The sequence below is a fragment of the Lathamus discolor genome, chromosome 4 (assembly GCF_037157495.1).
Source record: "Lathamus discolor isolate bLatDis1 chromosome 4, bLatDis1.hap1, whole genome shotgun sequence".
NCBI classification, from domain to species: Eukaryota; Metazoa; Chordata; class Aves; order Psittaciformes; family Psittacidae; genus Lathamus; species Lathamus discolor.
In genome coordinates this window covers 41,068,128-41,088,276 of record NC_088887.1, presented here as the reverse complement: position 1 = coordinate 41,088,276, position 20,149 = coordinate 41,068,128, and the positions used below count along the sequence as shown (strand labels likewise).

The following is a 20,149-nucleotide window of genomic DNA, read 5'->3' as shown; positions in this document are numbered from 1 at the left end:
CTTCCCCAAATAAACGAAATTCAGTAGTTTTAACATTAACCTGTTCAGGGAGATAACTGAAGGTTCATGAAATAATAATGCTGGTGACAGCAGCCATCCACATCTGCATATGCAGAATCCAAATGAAGGGAAAATAAATACTAATTTGAAAGAAAAAATATTGTCTCTATGCTGAAATACTCCTTGGAGAGAACTATTTGCTAAAGCTGAGGGATGAACTTCTATAAAAAAGCAGCAAAACTCAAAAAGAGGTCTAATTCACATATTTGATCGTAAGTAATGGCTGGAATAAAGGGATACCAGTTAACAAATGTATTGATGCACAGGATCTCTGCTAGTAGAAAATTGTGCTGAGCTTTTGGCTCAGTGTCCCAGAAAGGACCGTGAGGAAAAAGTTATATATAAGATTATGAAGGAGCATAAATACAACAATATCCATGGCTAAAAAGGTATTGAAAGACAAAAATCTCATTTAGTGTACAGAATGGGGAGCAACAAGGGTCTATTTAATGTGTATTTTACAATTACTGTTCAGTGTGCAAACCTAAATCCTTGTCTCATTAAACTCTAAATCTTATTTTTACAATTAGTGTTGTTTTTTGTTGATTCCTCCCTTCTTCATTCGTCCAAAAACTTCAACAGCATTCACATATTACCTCTATTTTACATATGCTGGAATGAAAGACAAAATGTCCAATAATCCAAGGTGACTGATTCATGGTGTATAAGGCCTGATTTCTCAGGGTCCTATATAATAATTTAGTTCAAAGTATATTAACACAATTAATGTCACAGTTGTAGCCAAGTGCTCAATGCTTTATTGATTTAGACCTCAACATCTCACATAACACACTCAGACCTCAGGAACATCTCTGGACAGCTATTTGCTCAGAGTGAAACTCTGTAATTGAGGTAAAAAGTATTCCTGAACAGTGCTCAACTGCCACTGAACTGTTTTAGTCATGGAATTATCTTTCTGCAATGCCCCGCAGAAAGATAACAACACCTTTATACATAACACCTTTCATAAAAGAGTTCAGCTGCAGTGCTGACCTATGGAAGAAGAGATACACAATAGGTTAGTAAAGCTGTGCAAAATGCAGGAAAGAGAGAAAGGAAAAGATGCATAGCAACAGTTGAATTGCACATCTCTCTCCCTACTCATAGAGTTGTAGGCAATTCAGGAAGACCTTGAGATACCCTCTCTCTGCCTACCTTCTACCTTCTGTAGTAAACAAATCAGTGTTCACAAAAGCATCAGCCTCCATTATCACACAGTCCAGACTTACTTTTACAATAGGCTCACCCAGTTCACTAAAGGATATACGGATACCAATTCTGTAATTAAAAGCTTTATCATAATAGATCTTCGTAAGACACTGAATTTACAATATTCCATGCAACCTGAAATCTACTGTTTCTCTACTTCTAGGCAGTTAATGATACCCATTTAACAGAGGGGGACACCTATTTTCTTTGTGCGATTTCCATAGATTTTTTTAATAATTATTTTTATTTTTTTTAAAGTAAACTTTCATAAAAGGAATTCCATCCCTTGACAGTACTACATAAAATGCACAGTTCGGTTTGGGAGATAGCTACTGTCAGTTCAGAACAAAAATGTACAAATTCTGAACTCCATCACACCATCGCTGCCTCTGACACGACATTTTTGAGCCGCCTACTTCAAACCATCTTTATTCCAGCTTTATTCATGTACCATCACTTATCCTTCAAGTTAGACCCATTTTTCTTGGCAGCTGGTTCTAGTTTCTATTTCTTAGGTCTCGTATGTGTCTGTAAGTTACCTGTTACCATTTAAGCATACCCTGAAAGTGGGGAAATTATGATTCTGGAGAGATTTATTGCTTGGTTAAACTGAATCCTTTTCTGAAATAACAATTTTCACAAGCTAGTTTAAAATGACTTGAAGAACACAGAGATACGAGAGCTTTTCAAGAAATGGCCAGTTATTTTATAACACAGGCAAAACAGTTCATTGCTTCCTAATATGGTCTTCAGAAACACTGCTTTGTCTGAAGCTTTTAATTCAACATGATACAACCAATCTACAATGTTTTCTCAAAAGCATTAAATTTTGCTGAAGTTACAAAAAATTCTATCGCTATAAACACTCTCCGAACTCAAAGCAGAAGAGCTACACAGTCTCATGAACTGGCAGTATTACATGGCTGTGTGCAGTAGAGAGCATTCCTCAGGACAAAGTTAGTACGCATGCTTTTTTGAAGCACCTTGTTATATGGCTACATGCTTGTTTCCTTAATAAGAACAGAATTAAAAAAAAAAAAAAACAAACATGTAAGTGAAAGCAACTCTAAGTAAAAAAAATTAAAAAGCAGAAAAGAAAAAAAGAGGTAATTACAAGCTACACAGGTAAAAAGCAAATTAGAACCAGAAACTGATAAGACATAAAATCTCCAATAAGGAGCAAATGAAAATTAAAACTTTATAGCTGCTACAAACATTTTGCACTCACTTTAGAGTAGGTTATTCTAAGTAAAAGACAGTGACAGATTTGAAGAAATGGATGGAAAAGGTAAAAATGTATACATAAAGGTTGATTTTTTTTTTTTTTTTTTTTTTTTTTTTTAACTTGAATCTATCACTGTAAGGAACTCTATCTCAAAAGGAGGTACAAACATTCTGGGTTCCATAGAGGCTCTACAAGTGGCGCTATACTGATTTAAGCTAAATGTGTCAGGGTAATATAATACAGATTATGGAAACACATTCTCATAGGTCATTGCTGTATAATTTTTTTCTTATTTTACAGTTACAGAAGCAGTAAATGGAAACTGCATCCAGCTGTCTTATCTTAAAAACTGAAGTAAAAAAAAAAAAAAAGAAATTAATTAGACAAAGAGCACTCAAATAGAATTAAAATTTCCAGGTTATTCTTTCAATCCTTTATTATAAGCATACTAATATATTTCCAGTTGGGTTTACTTAATAAAGTGCAATCTGTGAGCCATGTAGGCAATGGACCCAGGCATTGCTGATTATGGGCCAGCAAAATCAGCATGAAAATAAATCTGCTGTGTCTTAGAGTTTTTCAAATTACCACAAGCTTCTATGAAATGTGTAGGTGATAATAATTTATAAGTCATGCAATTAGCTCTTAAAAAGTTGAAGATACTTCAGGCAATTTTAATTAACAAATCTGATCAACTGTATTTCTGTTGCTGAAGTTCTTCACAGAACATATTATCTCTCAGTATATCTCACAAAAGATACCTATGCTGTAAGACAGCATCTGGTGGAAAAAGCAAATGCCACTAACAAATGTCTAGAAAAATAGCTACAAGTAAAATTTAATTATTTATATTAATTAATACAGCTCGCAATCACAAATTAAAACACATTAAATTAAAAAAAAAAGTAACAACACTGTCTTTCTATCCTCAGGAGATAAATGAAAATTATTGCTGAATTTCATCACAGAAGTCACATTAAAATAAATAGGCTGTTTTAGGACACATGTACACATGCACTTCTGAAAATGAACAGATTTTCATGCCAGAGTACTCCTTTCCATTAAAGTTTGCTCCCTCAAATCAAAATCAAAATTACCACACACAGAAGTACATGGGGAACAAAAAGTCCTACCCTATAAAGACCAGAAGATAAACCAGCACAACCACAAAATTTTAACAGCTTTCCTTGCATAATTGCAACCATATACATGTTAGTTGACCTGTATTCTGAACTGCATTTGGGTTTTTTTTTGGTTTTGGGGTTTTTTTTTGGTGAGAGTTAAAAAGCAAAGGCAACTAATTAAGAAGCATATTATGTAAAATTTAATCCAAGACCTAACCTCAAATACATCACAGCCATAATCTATAGTTTTCTAATGTAAGAAAAGGAAGATAATTTTTCAGCTTATTTTAATCATTACAGCCAGCTACCAATCTCACTATTATTTTAGACTACTAAGCCACAATAGTTCTTTCCAAGATCTTCATTAAAAACCATCTAGTCTTCACAATAAGAATATTTATCTTTTTATATATTCACACAGTACAATTTCAAAATGCCTTCTAAAGCATCAATAGCAAGAGCAATTAGTTATAAAGAGACACATCTATAATATGACTTTTCTTTTGTGAAATAAAGACTCTGGGACAAGAGCCCATTAGTGGACATACTAATTGGTTTCAGTGAAGTTGAGGTTGAGGTCTTGGAGATTTCAAAGTATTCAGCATTACACACTACTATAGTTGAAAGACATTATTAAAAAAGCCGGTTTTGCAAAGTCATCTAAATCTTATATAGTCAGATTTGCTTGAATAGGCTGAATGCCACATTCATGGCTCTTATCCTTATTACATTTGAAGTTTTACTAAATATATTTTAGCTTCTATTAAAGAGGTTCTCCTTCAACAGAAGCCACTTCAAAGGATAAATTTTCAATTTAAAATTAAAAGCTAACAAAAAAATGTATTGCAGAAGAGGCTCAAGTGATCTAATGGAAATGAGACAAAATGATAACCAATCATCTCAAAACAGCTTTTCTCCTCTTCTGAATGCAGAGCCTCAGGTTTATAAATTGGGTAATAACAATGAAGATATTAGAAATATTTTCAGTAATAACAGGAACTACCAAGAAGTATTTCTGGACATACTGAAAATTATATAGAAACACTTTTCTAAATGTTTACAAAGACAAGTAACTGGATGGAAGAATAGGCTAAAAAAACACTGAGGACTTATAGATATAAAGACACCAGCTCCAGCTCAGGAAATGTCTGAGCCAAAAAAAAAAAAATCAATGGAGGTTGAGAATACAACAGATACTTCAATACTTTTATTCAGCCATATGTTTTTTCCTGTTACTACATATCCATTATTGGTCACTGCTATTGGGAACAGAATACATGGCTGGGAGAAGTTTGCTATGATTAATTTAAACTACTCTGTTGTCACACAGACCTACTACAGAGGTTCTGAAATTTAAGAGGAAGTGTATGAAAGCAGAATAAAGGAAAATATAAAGGAGGAAATTAAGAAATAAGTAAAATAAATTATCTTCAACAAAAATAATTCCACCTTTTTATAATTGAAATTGAATATCTTCACTGTTCCTTCCATTAGGAACTGTGGAGTAAAACATTGCACTGTGAATTCACATGAAAAGCTAACATTTTAGGGTAACTGAAGCACCTTAGGAAGCCATCAAATAATTTGTTTTGTCAGGGGTTTTTGCAGCTATATATATTGCACATGCCATTTTTAGATTTTTAGCATTAAAATAGCTTCTGACCTACAAGAGAAATATTAACCCATTACTGTTACTGCATATATAAAGAATTCTTATTTATTCTCTTGCAGATATGAAATATAACTGTTAATTTGAGATGATGAAACAAAAGCAACCTAAAACAGCTAAATAAAAATATATTCTAAAGACTATTATTCTCTCATACATTTATGTTTGCAGTTCATATTTAATTATACCTCACTTAACTGGCTAGAATATAAGACATGTTTCTTAAGCAAAGGTGTAACTGCAGTGCAGTCATGTGTGGGGATGTGACCTGAATTTACCTTCAGGTTCTGTTCAGAAGGAATTTGCTTAATTAAAATCGCTACTCAAATATAATTATTAATGAGGTGGGCATGAAAGCATACTTCAAGAACAGTGAGTTAGAGGGTTATAAATTCTCATTACAGAGACAATGTATAACTGATGTGCAGTTTGTATAACTGATGTGTAGCCTGTGCAGCAGCTAAAATCTTTAAGAGACACTAATATCTCAAAAAAATTCAGCTTAAAAAGTATATTCTAAATGTACTGTTTTGTAGCCATATTCTTTATATTTGCTCTTTTGTCAACACTCCCTCTTTGTCTTCCACTTTTCCCCTTTCCACTTGAGATTGGCAAAAGGCAACTTCTTAGTTCTGGAATCAGAGCTGTTTAATTTTTAATATTTTTTTTTAAGTTACATTCTCCTAGAAATAAATTAACTATTTTAATTCTTCAAATGAGTATCAGAATGCTGAAATGGAGCCCAGATATATTTTAGCAGGCATTTTTATCTGACATTCCTCACGTGGCAGAAAATAATTACAGGTGAAATTTTCCCAAGCAGTATTATACTATGTCATATCTTAAAGAAATGTACTCATATTTAATAAAACATCATAATACATGACTATAAACTCTAGGTATTAAATCACATATCCGTTGCAGTAGCCATCAAACATGTTCACAGAATGGGAACAAAGCCAGAAACAAGGCTGGACAATGAAAAAAAAAATAAAATTCGGAAAATTAGGAGGCTGAATATACATAAGTTGTTAAAAACTATTATAAATTACATCAATGAAGAAGAAAAGTATTTTCTGAATTTAAAGGAGACAGGAGAGACAGGAAAAGACTGGAAATAGCAAAACATAGCACAGCATAATAGAGAAAGCATTTACTTGGTGACATGGAGAAGATATAAGAGTGCTGTGATTAAGAATGAGAATAGGAATAAATGAGGTCAGCAAAATAACCAAGATTCTTAAGATAACAAATACTGGAAGAAAACTGAATGTGTTCTGAAAAGGAATTGATAATTACAAGTAGATTACCTTTTTAAAAGATAATCATACTTAAAATTCCATAGTAACATAAAGCGTCTGGAGTGGAAAAACCTATGCAGCCATGTAGTCATTTACTGCTCTCACTGCTCTCACACCTCAATATGTTTTAGAACTGACACAGTGTGTCAGAATCCACGTTTCTTGATCCTACTGTCAATCCAAACTCAACAAGTTACTCGTTGTAAACTAATACTGAGGAACATTGCATTTCCCCTAATGGTTTCTACAAATAGCACACGCTTCTGCTAGCTTATTTTCTGGCATGTAATTAATATCAGCCTTTTTTTTATTTTATAAAATGCAGCTAGTGAAAAACATATAAAATTGAATTATTCATATTGTCTGGTTAAAAAACCAAAACAAACTATAATCAGTTCAACATTTGCAAATTGCATTATCAACTAGAAAAAAAAAAGTTTCATGAAATTATCATATATACTTCTGCCTATTGAAATGTGTGAATGCTCCATCCCTGGCAGTGTTCAAGGCCAGGCTGGACAGAGCCTTGGGTGACATGGTTTAGTGTGAGGTGTCCCTGCCCATGGCAGGGGGGTTGGAACTAGATGATCTTAGGGTTCTTTCCAACCCTACCTGTTCTATGACTCTATGATTCTCTCAAATAACTTATGCTTTAAGAAACAGTGTTCTTTTCTAATAAAAAGTTGTATTCTACTTCTACTTTCAAACTTTTATAGCAGTGAAATGAGAAAATATTTTCTAAAGTTGAATTAAAAAAATGCATGCCTCTTACTTCAGATAACTGAAACTAAATAGTTCCTGATGATATCATGTACCACTAGCAAAACATCTTTGTACAATTTCCCAGGAAACTGAGCTGCATATAATAACACCACATAAAAATTCAAGTGTTTCAGCCAGCAGCACTGTTCTGTCCAGCTAATCAGTGTAGATGGACCACTGGCTCCATATGAAAGAGCCAAAGCTCACACATTATAGAGTTCACTCTTACAAGTTAATTGCATTAGGTCACCAACACTATACCATTGGAGTCAAAGAAGAGAAAGGAAATTAAATGGAACAAATATGCAAAGCCTGCGAACACTTCAAAGTGTAGCCCTTGTACTTGAGTCTCTTTAGCGCACTTCTGCTTTGAAATTGCAAAAAATATTTTGCCATTCAGTTCATTGGGACTACTTGAGATAGAAACTGTAGTACACTTTAAATAATCAAAACTACTTTCTTTGCTTTTGTGGGGTTTATTTTTTGGGGTTTAGTTTTGTTTTTTTTAACTCTATCACCAGTAACTGTTTGTATCCAGAACAGTAAAGAATCCACATTAATGCTAACAAAAAGCTAGGCATTCATAACCTTCTTGATATGTCTTAATGAATCAACAGAACAGCTGCACAATCAAAAAAGCAGCAATGAAAACTTAAATGAACTGGACAAGAAGCAGAAACATTTATGCACTTGTGATAATGTAGTTTTTTTCTAGAGAAGAACTAAAATCATCATTGGATTAACTGGACCACTGGATGGCTATCAAACGATAACAATTGCTTCTGGAATGGGCTGACTCAGAGGGTTTTGATGAGAAAATGAACATGAGCTGGCTTCAGTGTGCACTCACAGCCCAGAAAGCCAACCGTATCCTGGGCTGCATCAAAAGGAGCGTGACCAGCAGGTTGAAGGAGGTGATCCTGCCCCCTCTACTCTGCTCTTGTGAGATCTCACTCGCAGTATTGTGTGCAGTTCTGGTGTCCTCAACATAAAAAGAACATCAAACTGTTGGAACAAGTCCAGAGGAGGGCCACGAGGATGATCAGGGGACTGGAGCACTTCCCGTATGAAGACAGGCTGAGAAAGTTGGGGCTGTTCAGCCTGGAGAAGAGAAGGCTGCGTGGAGACCTCATAGCAGCCTTCCAGGACCTGAAGGGGGCCTGCGAGGATGCTGGAGAGGGACTCTTCAATAAGGACTGTAGTGGTAGGACAAGGAGTAATGGGTTAAAACTTAAACAGGGGAAGTTTAGGTTAAATATAAGGAAGAAGTTCTTTACTGTGAGGGTAGTGAGACACTGGAATGGGTTGCCCAGGGAGGTTGTGCATGCTCCATCCCTGGCAGTGTTTAAGACCAGGCTGGACAGAGCCTTGGATGACATGGTTTAGTGTGAGGTGTCTGTGCCCATGGCAGGGGGGTTGGAACTAGATGATCTTAAGTTCCTTTCCAACCCTAACTATTCTGTGATTCTATGAAAGGGAAAGGCAGCAATTCATATCCCCAGAGCAAAAAGACATGCAAGAAAGCAACAGGAAGTCCCTGAGTTCTGGCAATGTACCACCAACCTTGATTTATCTCTTAGCCCCCTTCCCAGCCTTGAGAAATGATAATCCTAATTAGTGGAATGCTACTAAGTTGATTAAATGATCATCATAGGGAAAAGTTACAATGAAATGAAACATTTAAATTAGCCATGTTTTATGCAATGAGACTCAACATGCTTACTCTGTAATGAAGATGTTATTATACTAGAAGGAAAAAAACAAGATCTTTTCCCTAGACTATGTAAATAAAAGGTCAAAATTAATAGTGAAAATGTTACTCTTTCCTTACGTGTATCACACCTCAACAATGAAATTCACTTGTTAATCATACAAAACGTTAAGTGTATGGAACAAATAGCCAAGAGGCTATACTGAATAAAATACCATCTCAGCACAAACTGTGTAGAAGCATAGTACATACACAAGAAACATGCCACCTCTGCTATTAATCCCATAACAAACAGACAATTCCTTGCTCCATCTTGTCCTTCCTTATCTCACTGACAGTCTTTGACTTGCATCTGAAGCTGCTCCTCTCTATACATGATGCCCTTCCTGTATTTGCATGATGCTTTGTGAATGGGTTTGGGATTTTTTTGCTTGTTCGGGTTTTTTTAGGTTGTGTTTTTTTGTTTGTTTGTTTTTTAATCAAAGCAACATCTTCGGAGTTTCTTATCTCTGCTCTCTCTGTTTCCACCTTCTCCCTTTTCCATTTTAGGGTTCTTGCTTTTTTCTGACAGATGCTAGAATTCTTTTTTGGAATGCTTTCTTTATGCTCCAGAAGAAAAGGATCATAATACAGTATGAAGACAAATCAATATTACATTTGTTATATTTGTGCAAATAGATTAACTTGAGATACATTCTCCACTGAACAAAGCACAAGAAAAATATTTCAAACTAACAGACAGAAGAACTTCTCTTAAAAACGAAGGTAGAAAAACTTACTTTATATACTCCTAGACAGAAGAAATATCAACCTTACATTAATGGGAGCTATACTTTAAAGTTACAAGATTCTCTTGAACAGTAACATATAAAACATGAACTTTATTTGTATGTCTTGTTCATGCTTGGGAGGAAAACACACTTTATTTTAATGTATTTTCCAAATGACTTGCAAATCACTTTGCGGAAATCATTCTACAAGTGGTACTTTTTTCTTTTAATAACTTTGAACTTTTAACACAATAGGCAAAATTCTGTTTTCTACCTTTAAAAAAAAATGCATATTTATTTTTGAATTTTGCTGCCTCAGCACATCATCCACAGCTTATTTAAATTACTGGTTTTGCTCTAATAACATCACTGTTAGGCAAATGAAATTTCCTTTTGCATTTTCAAGGATGAAAATCATCAAAATATATCAAGGATGAAAATCCATCAAAATATATGTATTATTTCTTTGCTACAGCTAAACATAGTTTGAATAAAACAAATGCTTTCTGTAGAGAGTGACTAAATTCCGAACACCATATTGTTCCATATTTTTTTATATTTTTGATCTCATTTTTGTCATATTTTCTTGTGCTTTCAGGACAGGAACTTCTGAAGAAGGTTTGAACATCTAAAAAAGTGTTTGCTCCCCCCTGCCTCAATACAAATGTATTGTTCTTTTAAAAGGTATCATCTCTCCCTACTTCTCTCCTTAGCTCACTGTTCACCTTAGGCTAACACACCCATATTAATGCCATTGCTTAGAACATTTCTGAATCTCAGAAAATGATACAGCAAAATTCCTTAATGCTATTGCATATGCATAGAGAGAAATGCCTTTGCTGTTTAGAATGAACATGGAAGATCTATGAATGCCTGCCTTTGCATACTTCCAGTATGTGCATGCACAGCAAAAAAAACAAAGTACATGTGGCAGTATCTTAGAGTAAAAGCATTCTACACAAGGACTACAATATAGTTTCTATTGCATCAAAATCACTGGGGGAAAGAAAGAAATCATCGCTTTAATGATCAGTAGAGATAAGCAATCTGGCCTTTTCAAAGGTCACTCCTTCAGATAAACATACAGACCCACCTGCCATACAAATGTGAACTAACAAACAATTCACAGAATTTCCTACAGACCTTGAGAACATAAAGCTATAGTATATCATGACTCTTCATTCTTCTCAATTATCAATATAGTATCTAAGTTACTATAGTAACTAATTTTCAGTATAGTATCTAACAAGTCAATTATACCAGTTTTAAAATGCCTTGTTTAAAAGCTGCATTAATCATGAGCGCAACACATTTGATGTTAGGATAACACAGCAGGTCTCATGCTTATGTGTACAGGATTTATTTTCTGGAGTATTTAAAGGAAGTGATTATTCAGGAAAATACTTGTCAGTTGAAGAGTAGATTTGGAAACATACTGTTGAATTGAAGTGCAATTTTGCAATAAATTTTTAGAGGTTAGACAGAATTAAGTCTTCACAAACTCATACTGTAGTGCCAAATGCATGCAGACGCCTTTTCCCCAAAGTAATGAAAGGAATGCCTGTTGCATTACACAATATGACCTTTGGCTCTCACACTTGTCAGAAATTATAAAAATCTTGACTACTGAAATGCTCATTATAAGGATTGCTTGAAACAAGTTTTATTAAACAATCACAACTATTTAAAGGTCAAAACCAAACACAAAACCCTAACCCGAATGTTTGCATGCTGCTATTTGTGATAAAATGACCAGCTGTTAAAAGCTAATAATCCAGGTCATATAAAGGATATTCATTTTATTGTTTCCTTTCCCTTCTTTCCAACTACAGCAACCTTCTGAGAAATGTCAGCACTGATTTTCTTTAAGAGACAGGAGGGTTAGGAAAAGCAAGACAAAACCAATGGTTCCTGGCTTTCTGTAATTAAACCTGAGACAGAAATATAGTAATTGGAAGCCAAATATAGCTTGTGTTTGGTTTGTTCCTCTAATCGTCATTTAAGACAATACTTGTGCTATTAAAAAAAAACCAAAACCAACAAGACTTAACAAAGCAAACAGCTTATGATTCTAAACCAGCCATGTTTGAATGTTATTCACCCCTAACAATCAGCACAACACCTACTACCAGCCATGCTGAAATATACAGCAAAAAGTAACCACTTGACAGATGCTAATAAAAAAAAAAAAAACAAAAAACCAAAACCTGAAAAAAGATCAAGATGAGGTATAAGCAAAATACAAACATTTTCACACATTTTCACTCCAAGCAAAAGCTTAATAAAGCTTTAAAAGAAATGACAATATTGACAGACCTGTGGAGGAACCTGCCTCCTTTTTTGGTCAGGGGATGTGACATACACAGCTTGTGTATATGCGTAACTTTTGAACCGTGGTTTAGGAGAAGGTGCAGGTCTCTGGGGTACACTGACTGTGATCTACAAAGAATAAATTAGAGGTGGAAAGAACAAATATATGGATAGGAGCAAGGGTTATAGAAGTAAAGCAATGAATTTAAGTGTAACTGAAATAAAAGTAGTATGAAGGTCATCACCAGTTATATTTTTCAAGGACTGTGCTGGTATTCAGCAATCAAGATTGGGATGGTATTAAGAAAAATTCTCATTTAATCTGACATCCTCTCCAAAAGTAACAAACTATCAGGACTAGATATGAGCAGAATACCAATGTAAATCAAAGGTTCTTTATAATTTACAAGCAAAGACTCAGAAGACAAATGATCTTGTAGTACATCCTAAATAAAAGAGCCAATACTCATCTGCTCAATACTCTAAAAGAGACTGAGCATCCCAATAGCAAGATACAGATTAAATTCAGACAAGCACACTAGGCCTAAAATCCACTAAACAATTCAGCAGACACTGTCTGATTTCAGTCAAAACCATAACTGACACAGCAAACATAAATTAATTCCAATGTTACTTGAACTTTTTGAGAGGTCATCTGGTGGTCTTAAAATATAAGTCAGTGTAAATAAAATGCTAAAAAAGTAAAAAAAGTTTCATGTATACGGAGAAACATCAACTACTATTCCCTAAGAAAAGTTAAAATGCTGTTTAAATGTAAATCCTCCCCCATTTCTGTGTTCTTCCTTGTGCCCTTTCACAATCAAAACATCCAGTGCTGTAAAAGAGAAGAGCAAAGCATCTATTTGCTGAATACTTAGGTTTAAAACAGCCCCATGCAAGGTGAAAAGCAGTATAGAAGCACAGTTCATGAGGACAAGTATATTTGACTTGCCTGTGATGCTTTGTCCATTATGCCCTCAATTTTTTTGCCTTCCATTGACCATCAAACATCAAACTTATGGGGTAGGTAAGGGAAACAACCACCTTAGAGAAGCAAGATGAAAGCAGAAAAGTGAAACAACTCACTTCTTGTGAAAAAAGCTGTTGATGATGTACTTGTATGTGCTCTTCTGTAGTGACCCTTGACTGTCGTGGCAACATCTCCACTTCCCTGATGGCTTCCATTGTGACTTGTTGTGGCAGAACTTGGAACAGAGAAGTCACGTACATTAAGATAGACTTCTTATCTGGACAGGCAGTTGCAACATCTGGAAGGCAAATTAACATGTATCATTTCAGTTTCCACGTTAGACATGAGAAATAGCCAATCACCATAACAGAAAGCTGATATACTAATAAGCAATCTATTGTCCATATGAATGCTCTAGAGACTAATTAGAACCTTAAAATCAGTTCCAAACTTACACACTAAACTTGCATACCAATGAGCCAAAGTTTTAAAAAGTAACTTATCTCATTGAACATGAACTTTCTATTTCTTCAGTCAAAATGCACATAGTATATAATTTGACACTGATCCTCATGAAGCAGGACTAGACATAGGAAAAGGTGTATTTTCCCATGCTATATAAATACTGCAGGTATAAAATACAAACAAGCTCATTTGCAAAGTCATGCCTTGTAAGTTCTCTTCACATCATTTAATCATTTGAAGTGAAAATGATGAGCAGGGTGAAGATTAACAGGGTTTTGGTTTGGTTTTTTTTTATTTTTTTAGCAAATGGGTACCTACAAAACAACTTCTGAGGCCAACCTCTAATATAGCTACATAGCTTTTATATTCTACATAGGCTTACATTCTTCATGAAGTCTATGGAACCTTTAAGGAATATGGCATTCACAGACATTACATAATGGAAAAATAACACGAACTGTAATATCTCTATGGACTTTAGCAGCAAGTACAAGAAACTTTGGGTGAACACAATTACAGGTTTCACACACCACCACGATATACATCAACAGGAAAAGTGGTTTATCTGACTCAGCATTTGGAATCAGTAACAATTTGTAAAAATGTAATGCTGTTTGGCAGCTCTTTGAAGTAGTTACTTTATTATTTGCCATTGATGTTTACCTCCTACTCAGTCTAGAGAATCAAGACATATAAAGACTGTTGTAAAAAGATTTTTAATTCCTTAAGTGTTTTAACATGACTGCTGGCAGAAAGCCAAGAGCTATGAGTTTTTACTATCCCAGATCAATTATGGTTTAGCTAAGATTTCAATTCAGGGCAACTAAAAAAAAAAAAAAAAAAAAGATAAGAAAATCAATCAATAATGCTACTTTCAGATGGCATTTCATCCTTGCTTCCTGTGCAGAATATATAAGGGAAGAAAGCACCTTATGTCTTATGTTAAAAGCTTCACATGTATTTCAAAATCAAGAAAAGACATCCTATCAGTATTTTTGGTTTGGCTTTCTGACCTACCTCCATACTTCACACATTATTAGAGAGAACTGAAGGTTCAGTTCTACTTAGAGAAGGCTGGAAAAAAGGCGCATTCTCTCCAGCATCAGTACCTCTGTAAGATTTCTTGTCTCAGTGGTCACAGTACACAGAACATCCTCATTTAAGGGAAAAAAAAAAAAACCCAAAAAAATAAAAAAAAAAAAAAAACCACAAAAAAAAAAAAACAAAACCAACACATCACCATTTGACTTTTCCGAATCAAGTCACACTATCACCCTCTGTCTCTCCAAGCTTCACTTCTGTGATAGAATTTAGTCCAGTAAGTAATTTGCTATTATCATCTTCTTGTACTCGCATTCATATTTTAACACCATTTTGTTGTATTCAGTGTCCACTAGCAATTGATGCTCACAAGAATATCCATGCCTTTTTGCAAGAAAGAGTGCACACTGAAGGAACAAACATCAGTGCCAGCTGCGATTTTTCCTTTTGTTGTTCATTATTTTCCTTTTCAAAATGTTCTGGTAAACAATAGGCAACACAAATATCTCACATAACACATAAAGCAAGTACCTTGCAAACAATACACATGCCAAAAACTGTTTACCCATTCTATCTGACAAATAAAAGTACATAAACAGCTGTTAGAACCCACTGGCAAACAGGAAAAGATTTAAGTAATTAATCACAACAAATAGCTAAACAACCATTGTTGCAAAGCCTGGAATATCAGTCTGCCTCTCAAAATTCCTCTTTGCAGGCTCTTGAAGTATGAGAGCGGAAATTACTTCTGCTCTGCTGCCCTACACTTCTGCCTTCATAATGTTTTCTTTTTTAATCCTAATCTATTTTCTTTACCGCTTGTTAAGACGAATAGATATTTGAAGTTCTAGTAGTTAGGCATGAATAAATTTAAATTTAAGCACTTGCTTGCAAGGAAGTTCAATAATGCCTTGGAAATATGTCTGTTTTCATTTCTGGGGGCAAAATATCTTTCAAGCAAACCTAGACCTTCTAAAAACTAATCTCCAATCCTCAGAAAATACAGAAGATTAGAAGATTTTTAAGAAAATTAAGTCAAAATATGTATACTATTCCATTAGTCTTCTTTGTAAGAAGAAAGCTTAAATGCCTGCCACATTCCCAGAAAGATTATATTACTGTATATAAATTGCTGATGCGGTTTCTCCACATTGAGAGACAAATTCTAAAAGGTATCTCACCTTGTACAGTGCTGAGAAGCAAGATAAGACTTGAGCCCTAAAAATACAAGAAATCCTTTGTCCTCATAAGAAATAGGTAGGATTTTCAGATAATCACGAAGTAGAAAACACAGAAAATTGTTACTTTTAAATCCGATACATCACCTAATACTGTTGGCTTCCATGATGACAGTAATAATAAAAAAATCCCAGTATTATAGTATTACTTGCTTCTGTCCCATTTAAGATTTTTCAAAACAGTACGAAAGCCCCATTGCCCTCCATTCCATAACACTGAAGGAGATTCTCAAAGCTGATTTGAATTTTCATAGATTATAAAGGTTTGGTGTTTTTTTTTTTTTTTTCCTGATAAATGGAGGCTGTTGGGTTTTATTCTGTCAAAGATATTTTTCATTTTAAGGCTTACTAATGATAGTAACAGAACACAACTTTTATTAGAATTTCTGACAAAAAAATAAAAGAAATCCCTACTGCTATCTACAGATACAGCTGTTTACAAAGAACTGAAAAGGTGCATGGCAGATAAGCTAACTGCAAAAGCTCTCAGGCTGGTGAGAAAAGACAGATTCTAACTGATACATAAAAGATTAGTTTCTACAATGTGAACTCATTACAGAAGGGATTTCAATGCTTGTATGGAACTCCCATTGTGGCACAAACCCCAACTGCAGTATTTAAGATGAGGGCAAAGTAGAAGTATGTAAAATTTGTGAGAGACAACTTTCATGTTATTTTTATTTATTTATATAACCTTTTAGCCTCAAAAACAAGGGTGAACTTTTCAAATCATGTTCAAATACCTGTGATAATCTGCCTGACAAGGATCACTAAAATTCTCTGAATTAGCTTCCATAAAATCTGATAATGTTTTGGCTGTACCTAAATCTGCAATTTGAACTGTATGAGACTGTCTTAAATAGCAAGAAAAGCAAGTACAATGTGATTCCCAGATGGATTCATTAGCTTTGGCCCAGCACAGGTAAAGGGATCTTCAAAACATTACCCCCAAAACTAAGCGTTTTATTTTCTTTTGGTTTTGTTGTTTTTTTTTTTTTTTGAAGAAAAAAGAAAGAAGGAAAAAAAAAATAAAAGAAAAAGGGTGAAAATTCATAAACTTAGCAGTTTGTACTTCAAATGTATATTTTTGGTTACTTACTAACACAACTATTTGTAGACAGTAAGCTATGACAGAATTACGAGGCCCATCTTAGATTTGCTGCAACTAGTAACTTCCTTATTTCCTGATTGAGAAAACATGAGACTAAATATAACTTGTTTTTATTTGTACACCAAGACACAAATAAATTGGTTTTTTTTAAATGTATAATAACTCAACTAGCACCTGGTCCCAAAACCATACTGTTCTGCAATCCACGTTTAGATTAAGACTGTACTAATGGTAATGATAATAGCAGGAACAAAAGAAGTGGTAACGGTTTACTCTACTGACACTCACTGCTGCCAGTGACTTCAAAGCAATAAAAACTGCGCAGTCTCTTATAGATCAGCTAGTAGCTGCAGTGTCTCAGTTACTCACCATTCCTGCTTGTTTTTTCAACTTGCAATTATTTTCTGCCCTAGTTTTGTACTTCATTAGTAGATTTGATGTTAAATTCAAAATGAAATAAATGTTTATAAGAATCTCAAGCAATAATGCTGGAGTTGCAGATAGACAAAAACTGAATCATTTATGGAACACAGCATACCTGTAAACACTGAAATCTGGAAACTTAAACTGACAATTCTTTAACAGAGCTAAAGAGCAGACAGCTGCTGTCCTTTTTCTGAAATAAATTCCTTAGTGTACTTTCCAACTGATGGGGAAAATATTTAATTAAACAGAAATCTATGTGTTTATAGTCTCTTGGAAAAAAGTTAAAATCTAAATAGGAAAGCTGTATCATGGAATTCAGCATATTCAGCACGGTACTAAGGGTGAATTAAAGTCCTGTTAGCAGAGAGGTAAATAACTCATTCAGCTGTCAATCTTACACAAGTTTGTGGGGTTTTCGTTTTGTTTTTTTTTTTTTTGGGGGGGGGGGTCAGGGGTTTTTTTTGTTTGTTAGTTTTGTTTTGTTTTTTTTTTTTTTTTAAGTAAAACTGAATGGCTCCACTTCTTGCCAGTGATACAGACAAGCAATCAAAATAGGACTGAACTAAAGTAAAAAAGTTCCGAAGGCTGTTCATTGGCCTGCATGAATAAGCATGGTGATCCCTGTTTACTGTTTGGAAGAATAAAATTCACATTTTACAAAATTGACAGTTAGCAAAAGGCACAAAGCACAGATAACTGAAGAGTGGAAACTTGGAGCCAGGTGGAGACCTACGCATAGATAGCAGGATTAGTTTTTTAATTAATTTCTGTAAATATGAATATCCATTCACCTAAAATTCACCATTCACCATGGCAGTGGGGCTGGAACTAGATGATCTTGAGTTCCTTTCCAACCCTAACTATTCTATGATTCTATGAAACTCCAGAAGAAAATGCCATTAATTTTTAAACAGACTTTTCCTTAATAAAGTAAATGTTTCAGACCTTATGGTTAAGACCTGAAGAACACCTTCGAAATTCTAACCAAAGGCATCCTTTGGAAGCTGTGTTGAATGAGGTCACAACAGCAGCGTGAAGAAAATCTCTTCAGAAGATTAACACAGTTGTGTTTGCCTTTCAGAATAATGGAGACTGGTCAGGATTTTCAGGATTCAAGTGTATCTGGTATTCAAAGATTCAGTTGCAGAGAATACCTTAAATCTGTTTGAATGTCTGTTCTGATTTGCTGCTTGAGTGTGAAAGTCTTGGACTAATTTGTAAGCACCACCTTGGTTGAGTGACCTTGACACTATCTCTGATTTTCAAAGCTGCAAAATCAGACTTAACACCTCTGCTAAACATTAAATGTGATCCTTATGTTTGTTCAGTATCCTTACAATTCCTTGAACATTTATTCAGTACCACTACAACCTTTGCACACTAAGCTAAATCTAGCATAAGCTTCTTCTTAGCAGCAAAGATAGGGATAAAAAGAATTTAACTCAATATGGCAATAGAATAAAACATGGGTTTGAAAAAATAGCAATGTGTATTTAATACTTTTATCATATGTAATGTATAATAATATTTTTGTCAATGAGCAGGAGTGAGCATGGCTTTCATCAGTCTGCTAAAATAACAAATAGAAGGTAATATTTAATTTTCTCACAACATGGACATTGTTGAAAGCTGCAGTTCAGTTATTCAAAGCCTTCAAACATAAATGCAGTGAGGGGTGGAGAAAATAAAAGACACCCTACCACCTGGGTCCTAATGGAGAGTCCTGAAAATAAAGAAAGATCAAGTGGATTATGCTGATTTCTAGAGTCAGGAATAATGTACAAAAATGGTAACATTAGCAGGCACCCAAACAGTAAATTTGCTAAGTACGCTTGAGATACCAGCAAATGGGCCAATATTTGAAAAACGAAATGGGTCAATGTTTCAAAATATTATAAATTTTCCATTTTAATTTTATAAATATTTAGCCTAGAAATGTTTTTACCTATATATTTCTCTCATACCAATCCCCATTAAGGATGTATTTAATTCAGCATGGAAACTATGGCAATGATGAAAGACCGAAAAAGTATTTCTACTCTAAAGTTTCGTAAAACATTCTGTAGATATTCAAAAGCTAGACAGTATTGATTTCAGACAAGTCCATATTATCAGTTACTGCAGTATCAAGAAGATTTTGCCTACTGGGACTGGTTGCATACACACAAAAGTACAAACTTTTCTTAAGAAGTTTAGCTCCACCCATGACTTGTTTACCTGTTGCAAAATTACATGCATACTATATGCTTTGCTGATTCTGTGGTTTCAAGAATTGTGAAATATAATGGAAGAACTTGAAGGGCTAATTCAGTATTAGCCACTTCCAGTTTAATTAGTGAGCAAAAATACAACACCAATGCTAATTAATTAAAATAAAATGGTCAACTCAAATGTACGAATTAACATTCAGCTTTGTTAATTGTATCTCTTATAAATTTGGATCAAACTGAATAACAGAATTTATTCAGTATGTAAGATGCTTTGTAGTCAATAATTCTGAAAGGTAGCTATAAAAAAAAAATCAGTCACTGACTAAACTCCATAATGATTTTATAAGCTTTTATGGATACAAATTTGTCCTGGGTTTAATTTAAAATTCATTAAATTTATTCAATTGTAAAATCTATGATAAAAATAATATAAGATAATGGAAAATGGCAATAGAAATCTAACCAGCCAACTCTGAATAGACAGTGGAGAGAAGTTTATGCACACTGGATAGGTGGTACCACAGGTAGCAGATCTTCCTATGCAGTC

The 20,149-nt window shown here is 34.3% G+C and overlaps 1 protein-coding gene across 13 annotated transcripts in view; it reads right to left on the bottom strand.

Annotated features, from left to right (window-relative positions):
- The window catches only part of DMD (dystrophin), a 1,176,091-nt gene that overhangs the window by 745,171 nt on the left and 410,771 nt on the right, over positions 1 to 20,149 (bottom strand). For 12 of the 13 annotated variants that reach the window (XM_065677219.1, XM_065677222.1, XM_065677220.1 and 9 more), the window contains exon 8: positions 13,228 to 13,409. In XM_065677219.1, the coding sequence (XP_065533291.1) occupies positions 13,228 to 13,409 (182 nt within the window). Of the gene's footprint in view, positions 1 to 12,147; positions 12,271 to 13,227; positions 13,410 to 20,149 lie in introns of all 13 variants that reach the window. The other variant, XM_065677227.1, reaches the window with a different exon arrangement.